General features: G+C 47.6%; 1 protein-coding gene across 2 annotated transcripts in view; it reads right to left on the reverse strand.

Moving 5' to 3' along the window:
• Positions 1-598: 598 nt before the first annotated feature.
• The window catches only part of PKD1 (polycystin 1, transient receptor potential channel interacting), a 204,593-nt gene continuing 186,428 nt past the window's right edge, over positions 599-18,763 (reverse strand). For both annotated transcript variants that reach the window (XM_087878425.1, XM_034420597.3), the window contains 9 exons: positions 17,362-17,972; positions 16,406-16,492; positions 14,997-15,158; positions 12,700-12,785; positions 10,314-10,475; positions 9,402-9,518; positions 6,409-6,496; positions 4,028-4,176; positions 599-1,114 (listed from right to left, as the gene is read on the reverse strand). In XM_087878425.1, coding sequence (XP_087734551.1) covers positions 886-1,114; positions 4,028-4,176; positions 6,409-6,496; positions 9,402-9,518; positions 10,314-10,475; positions 12,700-12,785; positions 14,997-15,158; positions 16,406-16,492; positions 17,362-17,972 — 1,691 coding nt within the window. In that variant the 3' untranslated portion in view covers positions 599-885. The remainder of the gene's footprint in view (positions 1,115-4,027; positions 4,177-6,408; positions 6,497-9,401; positions 9,519-10,313; positions 10,476-12,699; positions 12,786-14,996; positions 15,159-16,405; positions 16,493-17,361; positions 17,973-18,763) is intronic.

An 18,763-nucleotide genomic window follows, 5' to 3' on the forward strand; every position in this document is an offset into this window, starting at 1 on the left:
AGTACATAATAGGGAAGTCTGGGGGGGAGGGTTAGGGAGGGCTAGGGAGGACGGGAAATTTGGGGAGGGAGGTGGGGGGGTGAAAAAAGGGGTGAAAATGTAATTGTAAAACTTTTGCAATAAAAAAAAAAAAAAAAAGACCTTTTTATTCCAACAGGCTGGCCTGGCCTAACCTCCCTTTTTAATTGTAAATTTTACATTTGTCTAAAACTTTAGGGGTGTTTTAATCTGTTCCGGGCCAAATTTATTTAATTAGGTTTTTATACTGTTTTAAATTTTGTAATCTGTGTGTTTTACCTCTTGGCTGTTCACTGCCCTGAGTCCTTCAGGAGTAGGGCGGTATATAAATCTAATGAAATAATAAAATAAAATAATAAATAATAATATCCCTGCAATATCCCAGCTAGCAGAATACCCCATTCACAGGCACAGAAGCCACTTCACATGTTCCTCTGCATTAGCTTAAAATTTTTTTATCAGGAATGTACTTGGATCTGCCTAAAAAAATAACATTCTACTGCCATGTTATCCAGTGTCACTTCTAACATTTTACCCAAAAAATCATCACGTATTCAAGAAGAGTCAAGGAAACGTGTCACTTGCTTTATCAGTTTCATTCCTTTTAACAGGTGCAGAGCAATTGCCTCCAAAAGAGGCGAAACCTTATCCAACCAGTATAGCTCCTATTAATTCTGGCGCGTTTGCAGAAGAAATATTCCAGGTAGATTGTGACCAAGCCTATTTCTGAGTCCCTTTGACAAAACTGGATCTCCTTGAGGGCACTTCGCAATGCCACCACTGTGAGCTTGGCGTGTCCCTGAACTGCCCTCCCAGGGATTCGGCTCCAGAGTTCTTGGAAGGCAGGAGGCCGGGTCTGCAGGTCTCTCAACCAGGGTGGAGCCCCCCTGTGTACCTATAGAGATAAACCGAGCCATCTTCTTGCCCAGCCAGCAGGCAAGTGTCCGTGACTGACCACCTGGCCAGGGACCAGCTGCCTCCAGAGTTGGGGGGCAGCAACGCAGTGCATTGCCCCAGAAATAAATCCCACACCGCAATGGTTCCGGATGTCAAGACAGCTGCTGCCGAAGAGCCCCTCACGTCACGCTCCAAGTACCTGAAAGACCAGGAAAAGAGCCTTTGGGAAGCTGCAGGCTTTGGAGCCTCGTCTCTTGCCTGCTTGGGGCGCACTCATATAATAACACTCGGGACAGTGAGACGGGCGGCATATGAATTTAATGAATAAATAAAGTTACCATATTTTTTGGAGTATAAGACGCTCCGGACTATAAGACGTACCTACCTTTTTTGGTGAGGAAAACAAGAAAAATAAATCTGCCTCCCAGCAATTTTGCCTCCTTGCAGCAAACAGCAAATAGCCTGCTTTACTTTCATTTTCGTTTTCAGCATAGCTTGATTTGCACAAGAAAAAAAAAATCTGCTCCCAGCAATTTACCTCCTTGCAGCAAGCAGCAGAGGCCTGCACAAAACAGCTGAGAGTCGGGAGGCTGATCCAATCAACTTGTGCTAATTTATTTATTTATTTAATTAATTAGCCATATTTCTATGCCACCCACTCTCCGAAGACTCTAATTAGGCTGGGCTGAAGCTGAAACGAGCTGTTTCTTCTTGCTGCTTGCTGTAGGGGGGTAAACTGCTGGGAGGCAGAGGCCAAAGGGTGGAGGCCAGTGGGTGGGCGGGGCTACATTTGGTGTAGAAGACGCACCTAAATTTTCACCCCCTTTTTAGGGGGGAAGTTGTTTGGACAGAAGATAAGTGTAAAAAAGAAGCTCAGATTAAGCAGAATCAGAGCGGTAAATGGGAGACTCCCACAATGGAGCGTCTCTGGGAAGCCCTTCCTCCTCTTCTCAGCCACCAGAAAACACCTTGAGGAGGGGACAGAGTTAAGGGGGGAAGGAAGGGGCCACTCAGTGTTGTTATGGCAGGTTAAGGCCGAGCAGGCTCATTCCCCCAAACTGCATTTCTGGGCACAGGATGGGGCTTTTCTGCACTGCATGCAGGGGGAAACCAGCAGGAAATGAAACTGGTTGGAAAAAGTAGCTTTTTGCCTTTGAACCCTTCCCTCCACTGGGTGGGGGGGGGGAATTTGCCTGGGCCACGATTCCTGTGCCTGCTTGCTTGGAGAGCAATTGCCAGTTGCTTCTCTTCAGAGTCTTATAAGAATGCGTAATTTCTGAAAGACAGAAGGCTGCTTATAAAATTAAAGCCCAGCCAACAGCTTTGCATTCCGGCTCCTCTGGCACCGATGCTCGGGAAACAGAGTGGCTCTCTTGGCTGCCTCACCCAGGAAAGGCCCCTGCTTTCAATCTGGGCACCAACAAGCTTTGACTGCTATTTTCTTCTTCTTTTTCTAAAAGAGCTACTAGGCTTTTCACAGCTGGTAGACCGTTTTGGCAATTAAAAAGAAAGAACAAATTGGTTATCATGTGATATGGGAAACATTTTATCGATGGTTAGAGGACAAATAATAAAAATTAGAAATAAAAGTAGATGAGTAAAATATAGAAAATAGTTAATAAGAGTTAAGCAAATTAAGAAGAGGATGTAGTCACTCACTCTACCTGATCCTGTTGTTAGTCTGTCTAACCCCCATACCTTTTACCTTAAACTGTCTACTGTGGACCTTTCATGTTTCTTCAGAGGTCCCTAAGGGGGCGAGCATAAGCGCACCAGCGTGCCTACCGTCCCTGTCCCACTGTCCCCATTTATATGTACTCATTCTATGTATCTATGGCTATGTTTTGCCTATTTATATCCATTTATTTGTGCCAATTTTTTTTGGTCATGTGTCCATGTCTATGCTGTTACTTGTTTCCTTATATTTGTTGACAAATCAATCAATCAATCAATCAATCAATCAATAAAGTAAGTAAGTAAGTATTAGATATTTAATGTATTGGTATTAAGCTAAGAATATATTAAATAGTGAATATGATTGTAAATTTTAACTGTTATTGCACAAACATTTGTACCCAGATGACACACAGTTTAATGGAAGATGGATTTTATATATATATATATAAAAATATGTCGCTTGAGGTTGGAGGGCTTAGAAGCATGGGCCAAGCACCAGCCATCCTCCAGGGCTCAGTGCCTGCACTCTACCACAACTGCCTGCCCACCCGGAGCCTGGCTGGGTATCGGAGCACATTCAACCAGGGTTCAGAATGTTGCACTGGCTGATCTGCAGGGACAACGGACTTGGGCAGGAGAGGACCGGCTTGGTCAGCAAAGGAAGAAGCACCCAAGGAGCCGGGCAGAAGTCCTTGGATCACACACCTCCTCTGGGGTAGGCAAGGAGGCAGCGCCACAGCTTGCAAGCTGCAGTCAAGGAACTGCAATGGGAAGGCTCTGCTTGATGTCCTCGGGTTGAAGAAATGGGAAGAGGTTTGTGCCTTGTCACGCAGAGCTGCAGAGTCCACCTAAAACAATCCAGGTGGAGGAAAGGCCTCCTTGGAGACTCCAAAAGGCTCAGTGCAGGCATGTCAGATCTGCCATCGCAAATGCTTCAGCCTGCTTCACTTTGCTGGCATCCTGCCATAAATTGGGGGGGAGGGGAATATAAGGGGGAGGGATGACAGGAACCAGGGGTGCCAGTCCAGAACAGCCCAGGCATCCAAGGACATGAGTGCAAGAACAGAATGCGAAACTATACCTAAGAGGCACCTTAAGACTGTTACCAAAACACGAAATTTGAATACTATTGGGACACTTATGGTTAAGGGGGCAGGCCTCGGGAGAGGGGAAAATCACTGGGTTTATATGGGAATATTCAGATCTGGTTTTGCCTATGCTGTAACCACTTGGCTTTAGTAAAAGTATACCTTTCGCTACAAATGGGAGTCGAGGGTCTTTCTTTCCTAAATGCCAAGTTGGGACAGGCCTGACACCTAGACAGAGACTTTCATTCTGAGTGGGGAGGGGTGTGTTTTCCACTGTCAAATTAATTTGGCTACAGGTTGCTGGGTTTTGAGCAGCCAACCCTCCCGCCCCCTCCGCCACGACTTGCCTTCCTTGGATGCCGGGGGGCGGGGCCAAGAGCATCACCTCAGAGTTTCTGGCGGTCTTGGGATTGAGCGCGACAATCTGGAAGGCGGGGTTCCCAGGCTGCTGGCTGTCTTTGGTGTGTGGGTGGCTGAAGACCAGGAAGAGGAGGCCCTGATCCGCAAGACAGAAAACACCCAGGGGGACATCAGCTCTGCCACCGGTCAGGTAAGCACAGGATGCTTCAGATACACATTCACAGGGTGGCTCATAACAACACTGAGCCTGGGGCTGCACAAAGGGGGTTCGGCAGGTGAGAGGAGGCCAGTTATAAACTCAGGATACTTTCTGAACATCCTCCCCACCCCACCCCACGATTTTTTTTTTCATGTGCCTTCAGGCAACTTTTTGCCAAGTTTTTCAGAAATGGTTGCCGTTTTCTTCTCCTTCCTGGGTCTGAGAAGTGCGGACTGGGACAAAGTCCTCTTCATCTATCAGGCAGGACTAGAATTCAGAGCCCCCCTGTTTCTAGGCCAGTGCCTTTAACCACTACACCAAACTGCCTCTCAATTATCTCTTGGTCAACAGATTCAATAAGATGATGATTTACTGGTTCAGACACTGAATGCATCAGTTATATGAAGTCAACCTTCTCTGCTTCTGGCTTCTCTATGCAGAGGCTGATACATACAATATATCCCCATAGAGCCTTGGTAGTACAGTGATCTAAAGCACCCTGTTATTAAGACCAGTTGCCTGCAATTACAGCAGGTTCGAATCTCGCCAGGCTCAAGGTTGACTCAGCCTTCCATCCTTTCTAAGGTAGGTAAATTGAGGACCCAGTTTGTGGGGGCAATAAGCTGACTTTGTATAAATATACAATAGGATGAAGGCTATTGCTTAGCGCATTGTAAGCCGCCCTGAGTCTCCGGAGAAGGGCGGCATATAAATCAAATAAAAAAAAAAAAGTGCTTTACAGCTCTCTCTGGGCAGTCTACAATGTCAGCATTATTTGCATACTGCCCCCCAAAATCTGGGTTCTCATTTTACCGACCTTGGAAGGATGGAAGGCTGAGTCAACCTTAAGCCCCATCAGGATTGAACTTCAGGCGGTGGGCAGAGCTTGCCTGCAATACTGCATTCCAACCACTGCGCTACCAGGGCTCCACTGCACATACCAGAATTTAAAAGCAATCTCCCCAAATACATAATTAATCTTAAAACCCTGAACTTCCCTACCTCTAGGAAATCAACTCAAAACATTTATGACATCCAAATATCTACAGTCGGGGGGAAATCTGACAAATGAAAAAAGACCCCCCCAAATGCTTCCTGCCTGGCATTGTCCAATACCCCTGACATGACCCCCGGCGACAAATGAATAGTGATCAATGATAATCTCTTTGGCTATGAATTTAATTATAAAAATAATCAATAGGAAAGTCTACGCAATGCTTATCAACGTGACTCTCAGAGAAATCAAAGTCCTGCCCAAGGGATTTCTCTTCTCCCTAGAGCAGTGTTTCTCAACCGTGGCCGCTGGGTGGACTTCAACTCCCAGAATTCCCCGGTTGAAGTCCACACATCATCCAGCGGCCAAGGTTGAGAAACACTGCCCTAGAGAGATGCCAGCCTCTCAGTACAGGCAGTCCTTGTCTTACAACCACAAGCCCAAAATTTATGTTGTTAAGTGGGTCATTTAATGACTTTCCTTGCCACATTTGTTAAGTGAATCACTGCAGTTCTTAAATGATTAACCCGGTTATTAAGTGAATCTGGCTTCCTCGTTGACTTTGCTTGTCAGAAGCTCGTAAATGGGGATCATGTGACCCCGGGACACCACAACCATCATAAATGTGAGTTAGTTACCAAGCATCCGAATTGTGTGACCATGGGGATGCTCTAAAGGTCCCAAGTGGGACCCGGTTTGTGGGGACAATAAGCTGACTTTGTATAAAAAAGAACACCGCTTTGGAGGGGGGGGGTGTTTGTGTGAAAGCCCTACTAAGCAGGTATATACAAAAGTATGAAGGCTATTGCTTAACGCATTGTAAGACGCCCTGAGTCTCCGGAGAAGGGCGGCATATAAATCGAACCAATAAATAAATAAATAAATAGATAAATAAGTGTGAAAAATGGTCTAAGTCACTTTTTTCAGTGCCGTTGTAACTTCGAACGGTCACTAAACGAATGGTTGTAAGTCGAGGACTACCTGCACTTCCCAAAGGAGAAGCACCTCCTCTTCATCCAAGCTCCTGCAAATGCAGACCCACGTTCTCGTTCCTGCCTCACCGGTGCTCTCGGGGGGGAAACCAAAGCCAGGGCTGCAAAGCTGACCTGCAGGAAGGCCACAAGCCCTCCAGGGGCTTTTCCTGCCTCTCCCAGAGAGGACCCGGAGGCACCTACCGAATCGGAGTAGGCCTTGTGGCAGACGGACGCAGGGAAGGACCATCCCACCCGGATCTTCTTCAGCAACTGCCCGGTTCCCAGGTTCCTGTGCAAGGCAAAAAGTCCACCATAAGCTCAGCCCTGGAGGAGATCCTGGCAGCAGGGATTCAGGTCCCTTCGGCTGCCTGGCCAGGACAAGCCCAGCAGAGACCAGAGAAGAGAGCCTGCTAGGCAGAATATTGATCAAAGAAGCAATCCCGATAAATCAGTGTTTCTCGAAGAAAGAAGCTGCCGTCACAGCGGAGCGAAGTGGGGAAACCAGTGGCAGTTTCCTGCTCTCTCCTGCACTAAGTCTTTTTTCCAGGTAAAGCAGAGAGAGGGCACCAGCTGTGCACAAAAAGGTGTATGGCATCAGCTAGCAGCTGCTACAGAGGGAGGATCACCCTGAATCTCCATCTGTCATCAGAAAAAACAGGTGTCAGGTCTGCCATCTTCAGCTTCTTCGCTTTGCTGACATCCTGCCATAAAGCACGGGAGAGGAGGGAAGGAATTTGCGGAAATAAAGTTAGAGCATGGGAATAGGAAGACAAATGGGGGGGGGGGAGGTGAGAGGGAGACAGGCTGATGAAAACCAGAGGTGCCAAACCAGAATAAACCAGCCTGGGAATAGACACCAAAATTATATCAAGAGGCGCCAAGCAGTTCTCAAAACATCAAATTATTGGACACTGATGGGACTGGTCGGTGCAGGGGGGAGTGGGGAGAGGGAGCAGGGAAAGGGGAGAAAATGTGACCTTTGTGCAGGAATGCTCAGATCTAGCTTCACTTTCGCTGCAACCACTTTAGTAAAAGGACCTTATCACTTCAACCAAATGGAATTGAGGGTCTTTCTTTCCTAAATGTCTAAGTTAGGGCAGGTCTGACACCAGGAAAGAAGGCCGAGTCTCTCAGATCCAATTGTGAGCATTTCTGGCATCCCAAACAAACCTGCGGGCAATACAGAATGTCAGATGGACGCTCTCAAGACATTCCGTATATCGAGGTAGTTGCAGGGATTCCAGTAAATATGTTCAAGTTCTCTTCATTTTTAATATGAATGAATCAAATTAGACATTCCTAATTCATTTCTCCCTCTGTATTGAAATGGAATTTAAAAACTCATTTGATTCAGCACAAATTATTTGTTCATATCTGCTGGAGTCTTCCAAGGATTTTCAAAAAAAAGGTGAGCTGTCATCGTAGATGTTTGCCGCAGATGTTATGGCTGTACTTGGTGAAAGTTCCTTGTTGGTTAGAACACAGAATCCCAGGGCTGGAAGAGACCTTTGAGGTCATCTAGTTCAACCCCCTGCCCAAGGCAGGAGCCTTACAGCATCCTGGATGAAGGGCTGACCAATTTCTTCTCGGAAACCTCCAGTGATGGAGCACTCACAACTCCAGGAAGCAAGTTACCGTATTTTTCAGAGTATAAGATGCACCGGACTATAAGATGCACCTATCTTTTTTGGTGAGGAAAACAAGAAAAAGAAATCTGCCTCCCAGCAATTTTGCCTCCTTGCAGCAAGCAGCCTGCTTTACTTTCATTTTCGTTTTCAGCATAGCTTGATTAGCACAAGAAAAATAAAATCTGCTCCCAGCAATTTACCCCCTTGCAGCAAGCAGCAGAGGTCCCCACAAAACAGCTGAGTCAGGAGGCTGATTCAATCAACTTGTGCTAATTAGGCTGTGCTGAACCTGAAAGGAGCTGTTTCTTCTTGCTGCTTGCTGCAAGGAGGTAACTGCTGGGAGGCAGAGGCCAAAAGGTGGATGCCAGTGGGTGGGCGGGGCTACATTCGGTGTAGAAGACACACCTAAATTTTCACCCCCTTTTAGGGGAGAAAAAGGTGCGCCTTATACTCCAAAAAATACAGTAGATATTATTGCTGTTATGAATTAGGTTCTAGGAAGGAAGTTAAGATCCTCACACTCTCCTATGCACTGCTAAACTAAAAATGGAGCTTTCTAATTTTGAATTTTTTTAAAAAGTTTTTTTATTAGTAGTTCAAAATTAAAAACATTGGACATAGATATGACATCACTGGTCCCAAGCACCTTCCAACACTTTAAGTTCATAACTTAATATTATTATACTATGTTTTCAAAATGTATAAGGTGTAAGGAATATATTATTATATTATCATTAGAATATTATGAAATTTGATAAATAGGGGTAACAGTATACTTCTGGAAATATGAATCAGATGTTTATTTTGGTTCAATGGAGCATGTCAACTCTTCAAATACTGAGTTTCAACTGAGAGGCAAGGCTGGACAGGGCAATATTTAGCTCTGCATGGTCTCAGCCTAAGCTGTAAAGGTAAAGGTTCCCCTCACACATATGTGCTAGTCGGTCCCGACTCTAGGGGGCGGGGCTCATCTCAGTTTCTAAGCTGAAGAGCCAGCGCTGTCCAAAGACGTCTCCGTGGTCATGTGGCCGGCATAACTAAACGCCAAAGGCCCATGGAACATTGTTACCTTCCCACCAAAGGTGGTTCCTATTTTTCTACTTGCATTTTTGACGTGCTTTCGAACTACTAGGTTGGCAGAAGCTGGGACAAGTAACGGGAGCTCACCCCATTATGTGGCACTTGGGATTTGAACCGCTGAACTGCCGACCTTTCAATCGACAAGCTCAGCGTCTTAGCCACTGAGCCACCATGTCCCTTTTTATGTATGTATGTATGTATGTATGTATGTATGTATGTATGTATACATAATTAAAACTTTTGTACTTGAGATATTAGAGTTTTTCTGAACATCTTTTTTCCAATTATTTCACTCCTCCACCCCTTTCAGTTAGTTTTCCATTTTTCCATTTATGCACTGAGCATTTTTTTGCAATAGCAATATAGTTTATACATACGTTTTTGTGTGTTATCTATAGTAACGTCTTTGTTGAACTGAGTCAGAATTTTAAGGAGGAAAAATAGTTGGGCCTGAGGAAAGTTCTGCGGAGCAGCCTGTGGGCTCACCAGAGCACGATGCAGTTCATGGCGGTCATTCCAAGCAAAGCCTCCTGCAGTCCAGCCACATCGGCAAAAGCCAAGACGGTCTCTTTCGGGGACATCAAAGCCCAGCTCCTATGGCTCCTGCAACACATACAGGCTCTCCTGATTTTCAGAGCCTCTTTGTAGGATGGAAAATGAGTAGAGAGTAGAGAGTAGAGAGCAAGAGTAGAGTACAGTAGAGTACTAGTATAGTACAGAGTAGGGTAGAGTAGAGTGGAATATTTAGAATAGAATAGAATAGAATAGAATAGAATAGAATAGAATAGAATAGAATAGAATAGAATAGAATAGAACAGAACAGAACAGAATAGAAAATAGAATAGAAAATAGAATGGGATAGAATAGGATAGGATAGGATAGAAAACTCTATTGGCCAAATGTGATTGGACACATAAAGAATTTGTCTTCAGTGCAAAAGCTCTCGGTGTACATACAAACAACAAAGTGATAAGTCATAGATCATAAATCATAAGATACAATCGTAATTCATAAGATACAAACAAGTGATGAATCATAATCAATAGGAGACGGTAGTAAGAAAGAGGAGAAGGATAATAGCAATAGAGCCCTACTACATGGGTAAGTGTCTTCAGGCACAGGGCAGTGCTGAGGGAGTTAGGTGTTTAGCAGAGCGATGGCGTGAGGGAAGAGATCATCCAAGCCCACCTCTTGTGGCTCCTGCAAAACCAACAGTTTCTCCTGATTTCCAGCACTATAGCGTGGAAAATGAACTCACTGCCAACGTGCTCAGAACGAGTATTACCCGCCTGCACCCTTGTCCAGATCAAATCCGGAGCTCCATTTCTTTCCCTGCTGTATTGATTTTGTCTATTTCTTAGAGTCTTCCCCAAGAGCTTTACCATAGTCCTTCCTCACCTTCCCATCTCAGAGAAAGAAAAGACTTCCACTTCTTGGCCTTGCAGGGACCAACCGCTGCTGACCAGCTTCCTATCGGTCAGACCGAGAACGGCGTTTATGTTTCCAGCTTTGAGCAGCTCCTCTTTAGCACAGTCGTCTTCAGAAGAATGGAGCAAAAGCCTGGAAGAACAGAAGTCTGCTATGATCTGGGGTCTACTTACCATGCAACAACAAAACCAGTCAACAAGCGGTTATCAATTACAGCAATGCAGGAAAGCTCTAAGATGGGAGTAATACACTAATAAAAATACCAACATGCCAGAGGTGAAATCCAGCAGGTTCTGGAGAACCGGTAGCAGAAATTTTGAGCAGTTCAGAGAACCGGCAAATACCACTTCTGGCTGGCCCCCGAGTGGGGTGGGAATATCCTTCTCCCAGGAGTTGGGAGGGAATGGGGATTTTGCAGTATCCTTCCCTTGTCACGCCCACCAAGCCACGCCCACAGAACCAGTAGTAAAAAAATTTGGAGTTTACCACTGTAACATGCTATTGTGAAATAAAAACAAACTGTGGAATTTGCCCGTCAAAGGTTTCCCATCTGCAACGCTGAATCTATAAATGGCAAATTTTGGACGCTGCACTTTCAATAAGATTACAGGGATTACAGAAATCAGGAAATGCCAAATGTCTCGTTCTGCCACCAAGGGCGCCCACCAGCTTGGGGTGAGGGAGCATCAATATGCTGACCATGTCCAGTTGTACTTCTCCACCCCAGGCCAAGCAGAGACACAGCAGGAGTCCCGTCCTGGTACCTGGAGGGAGATGTTTGGTTCTGGGTGGGGAGAGATGGGCTCAGATCCAACAGCAGCAAGAGGCCAGAAGCTACCTGATTATTCCAGGATTGAGTCCTCTTTGATTCCCAAGAGGGTCGAGATTGGAGGGTCTTCTGAGACCCCTTTTCTCAAGGAGGGGATGGAGGCTGTGGCCAGAAGCCTTTGCTACATTTTGAGGCTGATCTGGAATGGGGTGTTTATTAGTTCGATTTATTTATTTATTTTATTAGTTCAATTTATATGCTGCCCTTCTCCGGAGACTTACAATGCATTAAGCAATAGCCTTCATACTTTTGTATAGACCTGCTTAGTAGGGCTTTTTGCCCCCCCCCCAAGCGGTGTTCTTTTTTATATAAAGTCAGCTTATTGCCCCCACAAACCGGGTCCTCATTTTACCTACCTCGGAAGGATGGAAGGCTGAGTCAACCTTGAGCCTGGTGAGAATTGAACTCGCAGTAATTGTAGGCAGCTGGCAGCTAAGTACTACTTTAACAGTAGTTTAGTCTGCTGCACCACCAAGGCTCTTTTCCAAGGACATTCGTTCATGTCCTTCTGATCTCTCCATGCCCAACCCCCTCCCCCCACCCCATAGATGGTCAGCAAGAGCCTGCTTAGCAGCAGGTGCAACAGAACACCCAGCAAGGTGATGCTTTCCACAGAGGCTCCCCTGCTGTGGAAGAGTCTTATCCTCTAGGCAGTGACAACTTTATCAGGATGCAAAAAGAAAAATAATCTGCTGCGAACTCCACATAAGTGTCAGGAAGGGCATCCAGCCAGTAAATTCTCAGCTCTGTTCAATCGCCCCGACTCCACCCCAATAAAAATGGATTACAGGGTCAGAAAAAAGGGAGAACAATGTAACTATCGTTATTTCCTTTAATATTTGTGGTAGGAATGAGCTGGAGGAAAATTTGTAGAATTTGCAGAAACAAAATCACGGAAACTTCAGGTGCTTTCTCTTGTGCAAAGGGTCACATCTGTTAAATGCAACGTTGTATACAATTGCTTGAAATACACAAAAGCAGCAAACTGCTCCTAGGGGGCATTAGACCTAATGGCCTGATTTGGTTCAAGGAAAAAAAATCTCGGCAAACCAAATTTTGGTGTTACTCTGAGAATGAAAGCCCGCAGCATTATAAGGACCTCAGGGTTCATTAGACTCTGTTGCTGAAATGCATAATCAGTCTCAAAAGTTTTATTAGTTTATATAAAAAATGAAAACTACAAATGAAAATGATGGGAAAATAGGGGAGGAAAAGGGGAAGAGAAAAATGTAGGAGAAAGGGAGAAAACAAAGTTCTGATGGCCGACTCCTTTTGGTGCAGGAGAATAAGATAATAGCATCAAACCTCAACTTTTTACCTTTATATAACAAGAGTGTCATTCCTATAACCACAAACCTATCTCATCAGCAAAACCCAAAATCAAAGTTTCATTTTTTTCCACCTGAAGCACGAAGTGCAAAAGCGGTTTCCAAGCAGAAACAAAGTTAATTGTGTCCTTTAATCAGAGCCGTCGATTTTGCCACCTCTGCAAACTCTGTCAAGCTAAAATGCATAATCCACACATACCTTATCTCGGCTGTCTCCAGGCGCCCCAGCACTGCGCACACCACGCTGTGAGCCCCCGACAGGGGAACTATTTGGAGAACTGGAAGCTGGAAAAGAGAGCAGCAGGATCGACAGCCCTTCCCTTCCGAGCCAGACCTCCCCCCTCCTCCCCGGGCATAGCCCAAATACAGAAAGTAGCAGCGGGACCCTCGACCCGTCACCCTTCCCAGCACTACACACAGACACAGCAGCTTTGAGTGTTCCGGTTAGGGCAGGGGTCTGCAACCTTAAGCACTCAAAGAGCCATTTGGACCTGTTTCCCACAGAAAAGAAAACACCGGGAGGCACAAAACCTGGATGGGCGTGGCCAACTCAATGTCACTCACTTCAACCAGTCACATGACACCCCCCCAGCCACACCTACCCAGCTGATCATTAGGGCAGAGAACCAGTTGTTAAAAAACACCAGGAACCACAAAATCCTTTTAACCTATCTCTCTCTCCCCTCTCTCTGTCTCTGTCTCTGCCCTGGCCCCTTCTCCATCCCCCGCTGTCACCCTTACCTTCTCAGGCCAGGCGAGTGACTGGGAGGGGAAGGTCAGGGGTGAGGCCAGACAGTGGTGGGATCACCCAATAGGGAGCCACAGCAGAGGGCCCAAAGAGCCGCATGTGGCTCCGGAGCTGCAGGTTGCTGACCCCTGGGTTAGGGCCATAACAAGACAATACAGGTAGTCCTCGACTTACAACCACAATCAAGCCCAAAATTTGTGTTGCTAAATGAAACATTTGTTAAGTGAGCTCGGCCCCATTTTACGACTTTTCTTGCCACAGTTGTTAAGTGAATCACTGCAGCTGTTAAGTTAGTATTACGTTTGTTAAGTGAATCTGGCTTCCCCATTGATTTTGCTGGTCAGAAGGTCGCAAAAGCGAATCACATGACCCTGGGACCCCGCAAGCAGTTGCAAGCGTCTGAATTTTGATCACGTGACCAAGCAAATGTTGTAAGCATGAAAAACGGCCATAAGTCACTTTTTTCAGTGCTGTTTTGCAACTTTGAACATGAATGAACTGTTGTAAGTCGAGGAATACCTGTATCCAGATGATCACAAGGACCCACTCCAGGTAGGTGGATGCCTGGTTCTCACGCAGGCACTCACAGTGGGGTCTACCTGTAAACCGGTTTGTTCTTCACACCTCGCTCAGGGTGGCTTCCTCCTCCCCTGCTCACTCCCAGAGCTTCTCTCAGGCAGCCCAATCTGCAGAGTCCGAAGGAGGTGACCTGTCCTGACCTAGGCTTCCCAAGAGCAGGAAGGAAGCTCCTCGTCCCGACAAAAACCCCTTTTTATTAAGTTACTGTGAATTCCTCTCACTCACGTCCAGCAACGTCTTTCAAGAGAGAATTTATAGTCACAGACCTTATCTGGCTTGCAGAGCTGCCAAGGCGATATCTTCAAAACTTGGCAAGGAATCATGAACCAATTAAGGGAATTAATTGTCTCCTGCAAACTCCACTCCTCTTTCGCTCCACTTTTATTCCCTCTGGGAGGGGCCCTTCATGGTCCACCTGTGCCCTTCCTCCCAAGTCGATCCTTGTTCCTTAGCTGTTCCCTTCCTCTGGCAACTCTGCCTATGCGCATACTGAGAACAGGTTGCAGCTGTTCTTCTGCCCCACTGATGTCTGACTCAACTGTCAGACGGCCCTGGCCCCCTCTCTGCCTCTGACGCACAGCAGCCATCAGAGCCTTCCCCAGACTCCAGGACTGGCCCATGATCCTCCCCAACCTCCTCCTCACTGTCCGAGTCTGCCACCAGCTCCGCTGGCAGGCCACAACTTGACCAAGGTCCAGCTCTCAGCAGTTAAAGCCAAGAACTGCATGTTGGGTTTAGGGTTAGTTTCTCCCATTCATTTATATAAAACAATGTAATATTATAGAATAATACAAAACTAGTTTGTACTTTTTTTTAGCATCAGACACTTTATAAAAACACAAAGCAATGCAGCATTATTGCATATGATATTTTTATATCATGCATGTTATATTGTCAGGACATCTATTTTAAGCTTATGGCTTCTAGCCGTAATAAAAAGAAACCATTCACAGAGTCAAGCCCTGGAGACCTTAAACCCTGCACACCTAGGCAAGCAAACACCCACAATTTTGCTAATAGGGAGGCAGTGCCAAATCTTTCACCAGTCTTCAGGTTGAAAAGACTGCAGCTGGGGGGAGGGAGGGAGGGAGAGGAAAGAGACACCCACCAGCAACAGGTGCAGGCCGGCACCATCCTCCGACAGCCGAAGAAGCATCGGCCTCACTTACCTTTGTAAAGGACCAGGTGTGCACCATCCCCCACTGGCCAAGTTCCAGAGGCCTCCACAGAGAAATGGACATTTCCTCGGCCGTCACAACGCACAATTCTGCGAAGTCAGCAGCTTCCCACCACACAGCGCTCATGTCCACCAAGCAGGAGCCGGAGCCGTTCTGAGGGAGAGCGGGAGGACGCAGGGTTATTCGGAGGAGCTGGGGCCGGCAAGAGCCAACCGGATGTACGGGGCCAGAGCATCCTGCATGGTGCAGCCCAGTGTCTCCCCCCCCCCACCAGATTTGACCCACCCGTGCTCTCGTGAAGGTCCTGCCTCACCAGAAGGACCCAACCCGCTTGGCCTTCTTGTTCTGGCCTCCTTGGAGGTTTTGAATGCTGCCACGGAGCTGCTGCCCTGTCTTGAACATCCTTTTGTGGCCTGTGTTTCATGAGACTTTACAGGGAGTTCCCCACCTTACGACCAGTCACTTAGAGACTGACTGAATTTACAATGGACCTCACAAGGGGTACTTATGTCCCAGATTCAAAGATGGTCATGTGATCCCATTTTGGCCACTTGGTCCCTGGCCTGCATTTACGTCCATTTGCAGCATCCAACAGCCACACAACCACAAATTTGACTTTTTTTTTTCTTTCTTTCTGGGAACTGGGCTTTGCTTCTGATTTCTGGCAAAAACGCACACATTGCGGACAGCGGATTCACTTAAAGATCGCAGAATTGGATTAACGACTGCTGGGTTCGTTTTACTTAACGACCCATTGCAAAAACTGTCATAAAATCAGGTTGGTCGCATGGGTGCTTCAACTTCTGACCATCATGATATCTGATGGAAATTCTATGTATGGCATTTTATGGGAAGGGGGAAGCATGTAAATGAACATAATAAATAAGCCAACAGATGATTACTAGCTGACAAGCAGGCTTCCTTGGTAGCAGGAAAGGTCCCTGCAGCTGCGCCTAGAAGCCATTGGTCCCCACTGGCACTGGGGGTCCTGCGGCAGCTCCAGGCTTGCCTGAAGCCAAAACTTCTGTCCCCCCCCCAGCCCCCAGGGAGAACCTGGCCAGCAAGAACTGCAGAACCCACTCAGCCCCCGTTTCCCTTCTGCGCCTGCCACAGGGCGATCCCATCACAGGACCAAGGAAGGGCTGGGCTGCTGCTGGAAAGTGCCCCAGTTAGCCAAATGCCCACTCGGCTGCCACAGTGCCAGCCCAGTCAAAGCCACAGCAAGCTACAGGTAGAACCCAGCACCATCCCAGAGGCTCCGTCTTCCTCTGCTTCAAGAGGAAACCCCTTCCTTCCCCCAGGGCAGGATGGGTGCCACAAACGCTCCATTATCAGGGTGACCCTGGGTTTGTAACGATACCAAAATGCTGGAGAATTTTTAACCATTTTTCTCCCTTAACCTTCAGTTTTGAAGTCATTTTCAAGCTGCCTTCTCTCGGAGTGCCTGCTGGTGCCTCCCCCTGGACCTCCTCTTCTGCTGGGCCAGTCTGTGGAGAGAAATGGCAAGAGATGATGCCCCAGTCAGTTCACACTCCCGCGGTGCCCTTTCGGAAGCAGCTGCACCCTGGAACGCGGCTCCCTCCACACCCGCACGGGGAGACCAGACTCCCTCGCCGGACGGTCGTTTCTTCATTTGGGGCTGATGGAAAAAAAGGTGGCAGGCAGTAAAGTTCACCAACTGAACTCAATTCCTCGGAAAGGCAAGACCAGAATACTTTGAGCCGCAGCATCTGCTACCCTAAAACACACTTTGCGCAGAGAAGCCAGGCCGTTTCCCAAATTAAAACTCTTCGGCTTGGGTCAAGGAGTTCTAAAATGCCAGCCGGTGATTCGCCTGCTCCAAGGGGTCAGTTTGTTGGACAAAAATGCAGTCGACAAAGTCAGGGTGATGGCCACTGGCCATCGCAAAAGCACGGAGTCCAGGGCCCAGAAGGAGAGTAAAATTTACAAACTGAGAAATAAGCCAGAGCGGAATGACTGACCAAGTGGCCATTGGGACAAAGGAACGGGAAAACTGAGGCCAGAAGGGAGAGAAAGAGAGAAAAAGGAATGACCTTCTGTAAGGGTGGGGGAGCAGCCAAGGAGGGTGCAAGGAGACATCCTCCACAGCAGGGGTCTCCAACCATGGCGACTTTAAGACTTGTGGGACTTCAACGCCCAGAATTCCTCAGTCAGCTATGCTATGCTGGCTAAGGAATTCTGGGAGTTGAAGTCCACACGTTTCAAAGTTGCCAAGGTTGGAGACCCCTGCAAGTCCACAGCATATAAAGATTTTCATTGCAGCCCTCTTTGCATTCCCCAAGGTGGTTGTCTCCCCTCAGCTACCTGGGTCTCCCAAATGCACCCCTTTACCTGCCTGGGGGGGCTCCATGTCACGCTCAGGTGGCTTCTCCGATGAGCTGGCGGTTTTTTCCCTGGCCTTCCTGTCGATTCCAGCTGGGCCCGGCAAGTGAGGCTGCCCCATGCCCCTTCCTGGGTCAGGAGACACTGCCGCAGCTGCTTGCAAAGGAGAGGCCCCAAGGGCGCCTGGGGAGGACTCCAGGGGAGCTGGGGTTGCCCCCACCAGGGGAAAATCGGGGGTTTGCAAAAGGCTCTGTACACCGTCTAAACCTGGGGAGAGGAGCAGCTCACGGGAAGAAAGAGCCGAGGGGACCCCCCTCATTCCAGACAGGAGGCTTTGAGGACCCTCCCCAGGTGAGCTCGTAGGACCCTCGCTGGATCCCCCAGCATCCCAGACCCCCAACGGCTTCTCAGGGCAGACTTTGAGCTTCTTGGACTTCAGGTGGCCGAAATCCTCATCGGGCAGGTGGAACTCTTGGTGCGGCAGGCCAGGAGGCAGCCAGCCGAGGCGGGACCCCTCCCCACCCGGGGGGACGAGAGACAACACCGCAGAGGCAGAATTCTCCACCATCCTGACCGCAGGAGAAGCCGGACCCGGGAACCCCCCTGGCGGGCTGCGTCCTTTGTCTGCAAATGTGGGACAAACAAAAGAACCTTGCAAGACACAAACCTCAATGTCTGAGCCCCCAAAGAATTGACTTCAAAGGCCGCCCCTTCCATCTCTGCAACTCCTACGGAGACAGGAGGGTGGCCCGTCCCCCCAGGCCTCCGAAAACCCTCGGCTCAGAGGCCCACTTGGTCTTTGAATGACGCCTAAGGCTGGTGTGCTGCATGTGCCTTTATTTTCAACTATAAGCTGACTACCATATTTTTCAAAGTATAAGATGCACCTTAGTTTTTGGGGAGGAAAATAAGAAAAAAGCTGATTGGTGGGTGGATCGGAGTCTCCGAATACTCCCAATCAGTGTTCCCAGAGGTGAATTTTAGCAACAGGTTCCTTGGTTGTGAGCAACGTGCCTTGCTTTTTTTTTCTGCCTTTGAAACTTCTGAAACTCTGTTTCAGAAAAAAACTTTTTTTCCTACTTCTGAAAGCCTCCGAAAGAGCTTCAGGAAAAAAGCCTCTGAAGCTCTGTTTGGGGGCTTCTTTTCTGAAGCTTCTTTCAGAGGCTTCTTTCAGCCTCTGAAATCTCCATTTGCAAGGCTGAGCGGGGCTACGTTCGCAGTATAAGACGCACCCAGATTTTCACCCTTTTTTGGGGGGAAAAGGTGCGTGTTATATTCCGAAAAATACGGTACTTTTCATTCCACCTCCCAATATACACCCCGCCCCAGAAAGAGTCCTGGGAGATTAGGCTCCCTTTAGCCTGCCTGGGAGGTTCTGCCCTCGGCACAAGGGGGCTCTTGCTCTCCACCCGACC

Source organism: Pantherophis guttatus, chromosome 14, assembly GCF_059756535.1.
Source record: "Pantherophis guttatus breed Tessera chromosome 14, ASM5975653v1, whole genome shotgun sequence".
Taxonomy (NCBI): Eukaryota; Metazoa; Chordata; class Lepidosauria; order Squamata; family Colubridae; genus Pantherophis; species Pantherophis guttatus.